Genomic DNA, 7,702 nt, shown 5'->3' with positions numbered 1-7,702 from the left:
CATATATGTTGATATGTAGCGTAAATGTATATTAGCGTATATGTGTTGATAGCGTATATGTATACGCTTGCCTATATTAGCGTATATGTTTGGTAGTTAGTGTATTTGTTTAGTTGCCTATAAATAGTTGATTGTAATCACATTTACAATTCTTTAAATAATCAGTTTAAATAATTCTTTTTGGCTTTATAAATTCAGATTGTCATTCAACTTTCTAGATCTACTCGGGTCATCTCCAACATTATGTTAAGAAAGCTAAAAAGATGTGTCTATTTCCAACAAAACTTATACTTTTAGCCCATGGACTTTCCTATTAACCCCATTACCTTTTCGGGCTCAAACTTCAGTTCAAACTAGCGCTGTTTACAAGCCGAGCCGAACTGAGCGAATGCTTGCTTGTTGCTTGACTCGTTTACAATCGAATCAAACGGCTGAAATTTGAACCGAGCGAAAATCGAAACGAGCCAAACTCGAATCGAGCATTTTTCGATCGAGCATCAAGCGATTTTCGAGCATTAATTATTTCTTTTTTCACTCTAAAAATTTCAATAAAAAACAAGTTTGAAGGCTGTAATTAATATATTTTGTAAACAAATTAGTAGTTTTTAGATAAACGTGTAATATGCTGTAACTTTTTAAGAAAAATAAGCTTGAAGTGAGATATAATAAACTTTTAGCATTCTAAAAAACTTGAATAAAATTAATGAAACTATAAAATTGTCAGAAAGGAAAAATTTTAAAAAGGTTTAAAAAATTGTATATTTATATTTTATGTGTGTTGGTCTATATATTTATATCTGTTCATATATGATAATATATAAAATAAATTAAAATTATTCAGGCCGAACCCAACCCTTGCTCGTTGGTTGGCTCGTTTACAAACCGATCAAAAAGAGCAGCTTATTACAATCGAGCGAAAAAACGAACGAACATCTTCCACACAATTTGTGAGCGAGCGGCGAGCGGTTTGGACAAAACTTATGGATTCAGCCCATGGGCTATCCTATTAAGCCCATTTTCTTTTTGGGCTCAAACCTTCATATTTCATTATTTCTTAAAACAATCCAAAACCCATTTTATGATTTTATCCTCTTTTCATTTCCCATTTGAACGAACACAATAAACTTGCAAATAAATGGCTTCAATTACTTCTTCCATTTCATCTCGTTTCCATGGCGAAAACATATCATCTTCACACTCATCTGTGTTCTCCACGTCAGCACTCATTTTCCCACCTTCAATATCCGGTAATTACACCCAATTTCATATATCTTGCAATTTGTTTATTTGTGTCTAATTAAAAATTAATCATATGTTCATTATGTCCAATTCCATGACAGCTACCAGTACCCGTACCGAAAATACATATACCGAATCTAAGTTTCAGGATCAAATACAAATTATTTTTAACATGAAAACCAATTTGCTGTTATTATTAGGTTTGTTTTATAAGTGTTTGCTATTATTTTTTGTTCGTAATTGCTGATTTCTGATTATGAGACGTTATAAGTATTTGCTGATTTACATTTTGTTGTTAATATTAAGTTTTTCTTATGCTGTTTTAAGTATTTGTTGTTATTATTTTATTGCTAATTTTGATTCTTTTGTCGTTATTATTAGGGTTTTTCTTTGTTATTATTCGACATTGCTTATGTAGATTGGTGTTGTTTCCTATGTTCTCATTTTTGATAGACTGGTATTGTTTCCTACTTTCTCATGTTAAAATCATTTTGTATATGAACCTTCCCCCCGAATCTAAACAATATGAGAATTAGCTGTATCTGTACCGAAAATAGTGATACTGAATCTAAACAAAATTGAGTACCGGATACCGTACCGAAATTATAGTACGGTACCAAAGCATCACTTTGTTTTCTTTTTACCGTATTTTTTTGTTTCATAGTTAATACTTTTGCTTGAATCTATATTTATATTATACGTTAAGATTAGAAAAGTCATTAAAATTATCCCCACATGGTGGCCCAGTGGTAGAAGGCTTGGGTTCTCCAGTAGAGACTCAAGTTCGAATCCCAATTGTGTCACTTTAGGGTGGATATTGGCAATGAAGGATTTGAGCTAGGCCTTATGCAAAGGTTGTCAGTCCGAACCTGAGCCCACCCGGGTTTTCGTCCCACCGTGTGTTACGCCAGAGAGTTCTGCCCTTGTGGTGGCACAACGACTGTCAAGTGGCAGTTGGCGGTATGGTTTCCCGGCGGAACGCCCAAGCCAAACTCTGAAGCCAGCGTGGGCCCGGTTAAGACAGCATAGTCTAGCCAGAGTGCGGTAGCCTAAATACAAGAAAGTCGCCGTTCAAAAAAAAGAAAAGTCATTAAAACATATTAAAATCCTTTAATGAACAAACAAACATTAATGAGCATTAACAGACCTAAACGAACGCATTATGGAACGCTTGTGTTCACTCATTTAGTTAATCGAATGAAGTTCCTTGTTCATTCCTTGTTCATGTGCGTTCATTTATTGAAGGAACGAACATAAACGAGCTTCCGCTTAACATTTTGTCAAGCGTTCGGTTCGTTTACAGCTCTAACTGTATGTATTGGCTCGGTACCTGTATTTGGAAAATAATAATCTCATCCCTATGATTAAGGGTATTTCATATACTTGGTAAATAAATAGTCAAAAAAATTTGATTGCTAATTTGTGAAATATGTGTTTTGATTTATAATTTGCAAATTCAGGTAACAATTTCAATGGTAAAAAACAATTTGTGGTTTTGGCAAAAAGATTATCAGGTTTGGAGGAGGCTATAAGAATAAGAAGGTATGTAAATTAACTTTTCGCATAATGTTAAAACACGATTTCTTGATTAGTAATTTTTTGAACGTATAGGGAACGTGAGCAAAGAACATCGAACCCAGTTAAACGAAGAACACCGTTAAGGCGTTTAAAGGTGTCACCACGACTTCCTGTGCCTGATCACATACCGAGGCCGCCTTATGTTGAAACAAAGTTGTTACCTGAGATTGCAAGTGAGTTTCAAATTCACGATGAAGAAGGTATTGAGCGTATGCGGGCCGCTTGCCAGCTGGCTGCTCGAGTTTTGGAGTATGCGGGAACATTGGTTCGGGTAAGAATGTATAATAAGTTATGTAGGGATGTGGACGGCGGTTTTGGGCTCAAACCGAACCATAAATTGAAAAGTTTGGTTTTTAAGTTTGTGGAAGCCATTCGGCTTTGGTTTGGATTAGTTCCTGGTTTTTTCGGGTTGGGTTTGGTTTCAATTGTTCTGGTTTGGGTAATTGGGTTCGGTTTATGGTTTTACCATTTGGGCTTCAAGTTTTTGGGGCTAAATCTTTTTGTTAATTAATAATTAATTGATTATTATTCATTTGGGCTAAAATATTTGTATTACACTATTTATTAGGTTCTTTTTAATAACTTAACATTCAAAATAAAAAATGAAAATCCATAAATTCAGTTTGGTGCAGTTTAAATTACACGCAAAACTGAAAATTTGGTCTTTTACGAAAATTATTGAAAATATAAAACCAAACTGTTAGTTTTTGTTTTGTATTTACTTGGCCTGCAAATGAACCGAATGAACACAAACGTGGCACGTTCATGTTCACATTCATTTGTTAAGAAAATGAACGTGGCATGTACATGCTCGTTTGTTTTAACTTTAACCAAACAAATGGTCGAGCATGATTAATTAAACGCACGAGGTTTTCATGTTTGTGTTCGTTCGTTAAGAAAGTGAACTTGTTCATTTATGTTCCTTTATTAACAAAATAAATGAATGGCTCTCGAACGTAATACAAAGGAACATAACTGAGTTAAAACCAATTGAAAGTACACGTGAACAATGTGTTGGCCTAAAAAGTTATTAAAGTTAGATTAATTTGTAACGGGCCTATAGAATTTAAATAATATATTAATAAACGTAACTAATGAACTTAAACAAACGTAATTCTAGCGAAGATAAATAAACATAAACGAACGGGCATAAATGAATTTAGATGAACGAACGATTCACGAGCATAAATGAACGATCGAGAACTATGCTCATGTTCGTTTGTTTAAAATTTTAATTAAATGAACAAATTTTTGGTTCATGATAGTTGGTTTATTAAATAAACGAACTTCCCACCGAACGGTTCATGAGCAGATCACCGAACGTTCGGTTCATTTCCAGGTCTGGTTTTTTTCGGTTACAGATTGGTTTTTAGATATTTGAATGTTATTAAGTTGTTTGAAGCTCTAACGATTTGATAAAATTATCAGCCATCAGTGACAACAAATGAAATAGACAAAGCGGTGCACCAAATGATTATAGATAACGGGGCCTACCCTTCACCTCTCGGGTACGGTGGTTTCCCAAAAAGCGTGTGCACGTCTGTAAACGAGTGTATGTGTCACGGAATACCCGATTCTCGTCAACTGCAAGACGGAGATATTATTAATATCGATGTCACCGTTTACTTAAATGTAAGTTGATTATATCATCGACTAATGCCGTGTTTTTTTATACTCGGACGATTATATTTGTGTTTAATATGTTGTGTTTTTTTTGTTAGGGTTATCATGGTGATACTTCAAAGACATTCATTTGTGGAAATGTTGATGATAATACAAAACGACTCATTAAGGTACATTGCTACATTTTCTTGTTAAAAATCAGTTTTTTTTTTGGGAACAATTTTATATATCTAAGCCTGGAAACGAACCAAATGAACTGTTCAGCAGGAAGTTCGTTAGTTTAATTAACAAACGAACATGAGCACAAATTTTTGTTCGTTTAATTAACAAACGAACATGAACACATGTCTCGTCCGTTTTTTTTATGAACCTTCGTTTATGTTTGCTCGTTTACTTTCATTTATGTTTGTTAGTTTGCGTATGTTTAAGTTCGTTTGTTTATGTATTCAGTTACATTTTTTGACCTGCTATAGTCTAGTTTTATTAATATTTTACGCCAGACAGAATGTTGTTCATGTTTTGTATTAATTGGTGTTCACTTGGTTATGCTTGTTTGTCTATGGTCAGTCATGTTCGTTAACTGTCCTGTAATACTATTAACAAACGAACATAAACGAACACACTCATTTTCTTAACAAATGAGCACGAACAAGATAACCTCGATCATTTAATTGAATGTATTCAATCATTTGTTTGGTTAAAGTTAAACGAACATGTCCTGTTCGTGTTTGTACGGCTGGCTTACAAGCCTTGATATATCTTCCTCAACTTTAATAATATCATATTTACCAACTAAAAGTTATGATATTGAAGTATACTCGTTTTCATATTTGACATAAATACCCTTCTCTTATGTACATATTTAAGTTACTAAGGGTTTGAAGTGCAGTGAGAAGAAGGGTATAATTGTCATATTGTAATATGTATTTGATGAAATGGTTATATACTTAAATATAAAATTACTGAGACACTTTCTCTAGTTTATATGTTTTCAATTTTGTTCTCCATTTTATATAATTATTTTTTTAAGACACAATTTTCTTTTTTCTTTTTTTTTCACTTTATTAAACATTTGATGTCGTAGGTTACCGAAGAGTGTATGGAAAGAGGTATTGCTGTATGCAAAGATGGAGCACTTTTTAGGAAAATTGGAAAAAGAATTAGGTACTTTACTGCTGACTTTGACTGAGAAATTGTAGCAATTATCCTCTTAGCACAAAAATAACTGCTGACTTTGACATTTGAATGTCAAACGCATACGTTGACTTTTTTTTATTGGAGTACCAACTAATTTGTGTGATTTTATTAGTGAACATGCAGAAAAGTTTGGCTTTGGCGTCGTGGAACGTTTTGTGGGCCATGGTGTGGGGACCGTTTTCCATTCAGAACCACTTATATTTCATCACTGTATGTTTTCGTTTTCATTTTCGTTTTATAAGTAAAAGTTTTTATTTTGTACATGTAAATATATAAACAAGGCTAAATTTACCATAACAAAAAGAACAACCTAAATCGTTTATTTTTTTTATCCATGGTTCATATTTTTTTAAAACTTTTACTTTTTATATACAAAATGTAAATAAAAAAATTAAACTAATTTGTTCATATGTTTTGTTTTCATTTTCATTGTACCTGTTCATGATTTACACATTCCTGAAGATGATTTACGCATGTGTTGATTCTATATAAAACAAATTTTGTTTATGTAATATTTAGAATGTTAGAATAGATTAATATACAAGCATTACATTTCTATCATTTTCTTGAATTTTAGAAGTTTTAAAAATTGAGAAAACGAATGATTTATTTTATTCTTTTTATTCTCACAAAAATAATGTCTTCCGCGTAGAATCCTCCCTTGTATATATAATTTATCTATATATATGTATATAATGTGTGTGCATACTTGTGTGAACTTTTTAATCCTTGCTTCCATTTGTGATATACAGGGAATGAAAAGCCGGGTAGCATGGTCAAAGGTCAAACATTCACCATAGGTGAGTTCTTCGATTCCTTACGCACGCATATATTAAAACCATAAAATAATCAAGAAATATGTTATTATTTTGTGCAGAACCGATACTTACACTTGGAACGACTGAGTGTATAACATGGGAGGATAATTGGACAACCTTAACGAAGGACGGTAGCCTTGCTGCTCAGTTTGAACACACCATTTTAATCACCGCAACTGGTGCTGAAATCTTGACAAAGTGTTAACTCGTTGTTAAACGAATAAATGACGTGAAATCCCCAAAATGCCTTAGCATTGCGGACATTATAATTGATGAAATACTAGATTTCATGTTGTATAGAATTACAAACAGACTTTTGATTCTTTATGCTCTATATTTTCAAGGGTGTCATATGAAGTTGCTAGAATCTATATTGAATTGGTAGTTTTAAGGATAGAGGGACTGCTTTGCTTTTAGGGAGACCTAATATGAGAAATTATATCAATACATCTAAAATGTTATGCTACTTTATATAGTGTAAATGCATATTGGGACTTCTACATGATCTTATGGCATTGTTGAATTAGCAATGCCTCTAAAAAAGAGTGGCAAAATCAATGGGCCTTAAAGCCTAAAAATGTTGTCTTAAGTTGAACCTACTAACTACAAATATGTTGTCTTAGATTTGGAATATGAGAAATGACTTTTAAGTCATGTGCACTGTGAAGCAATCCGTGCATGACAACCAAGTCTGAGAATTGGTAACCTTCCACCTAAAATCCGGACAATAGGGAACAAATGAGTTTTCAAGAAGAGAACCGGCATGGATAGAAATGTCCATATTTAAGGAAAGGCTTGATGTGAAAGGGTTTACTCAAATTCTTATGTAATTGATTTTAAAAAAACTTTTATGTTAGTAGCTATGCTTAAATAAGTCAAAATACGAACTCTTATTGGCGTGTATTATGACTACGATATATGATAAATCGATGTCAAAACGACTTTCTTAAATAGACATCTTAACTTAAGATGTCTATATGGCTCACCCTAAAGGTTCTTGTCGATCCGAAAGAATCCCGATAAGGTATGCAAGTTTAAGAAATTCATTTATGGATTTAAGCAAGCATCTCGACACTAGAATCCACATTTTGATCTAGCTTCCACATTTTGATGAGAAGATCAAGAAGAGTGTGTTATTTTGCGGAGAACGTAGATGAGTTGCGCATTTACAAGAAGGCAAGTGGGAGCACAATTATATTTATCATATTGTATATCGACGACATACTACTTATCAGAAATGAATTCCA

The 7,702-nt window shown here is 33.0% G+C and overlaps 1 protein-coding gene across 1 annotated transcript; it reads left to right on the top strand.

Annotated features, from left to right (window-relative positions):
- Positions 1–1,072: 1,072 nt before the first annotated feature.
- Positions 1,073–6,734, top strand: LOC143627743 (methionine aminopeptidase 1B, chloroplastic-like). The gene is made up of 9 exons (XM_077097500.1): positions 1,073–1,247; positions 2,700–2,781; positions 2,851–3,088; positions 4,246–4,449; positions 4,539–4,610; positions 5,525–5,604; positions 5,750–5,847; positions 6,390–6,437; positions 6,515–6,734. Exons 1-9 carry the CDS (start codon positions 1,136–1,138, stop codon positions 6,658–6,660), a joined length of 1,080 nt encoding a protein of 359 aa, XP_076953615.1. The 5' UTR covers positions 1,073–1,135; the 3' UTR covers positions 6,661–6,734.
- Positions 6,735–7,702: the final 968 nt, after the last annotated feature.

Source organism: Bidens hawaiensis, unplaced genomic scaffold (assembly GCF_021521415.1).
Source record: "Bidens hawaiensis isolate Kalapana, Puna unplaced genomic scaffold, B.hawaiensis_p1.1 tig00004733_1, whole genome shotgun sequence".
NCBI classification, from domain to species: Eukaryota; Viridiplantae; Streptophyta; class Magnoliopsida; order Asterales; family Asteraceae; genus Bidens; species Bidens hawaiensis.
Note: the sequence above shows the minus strand (reverse complement) of the source record. Positions and strands in the feature narration are given on the sequence as shown.

Bases quoted from the DNA above. Each gene is read 5' to 3' on its own strand.
- LOC143627743 (XM_077097500.1), top strand. From the start codon at position 1,136: ATGGCTTCAATTACTTCTTCCATTTCATCTCGTTTCCATGGCGAAAAC. The intron at 4,450-4,538 runs GTAAGTTGATTA...TTTTTTTGTTAG, and splicing joins ATGTCACCGTTTACTTAAAT to GGTTATCATGGTGATACTTC. The intron at 5,848-6,389 runs GTATGTTTTCGT...TGTGATATACAG, and splicing joins ACCACTTATATTTCATCACT to GGAATGAAAAGCCGGGTAGC.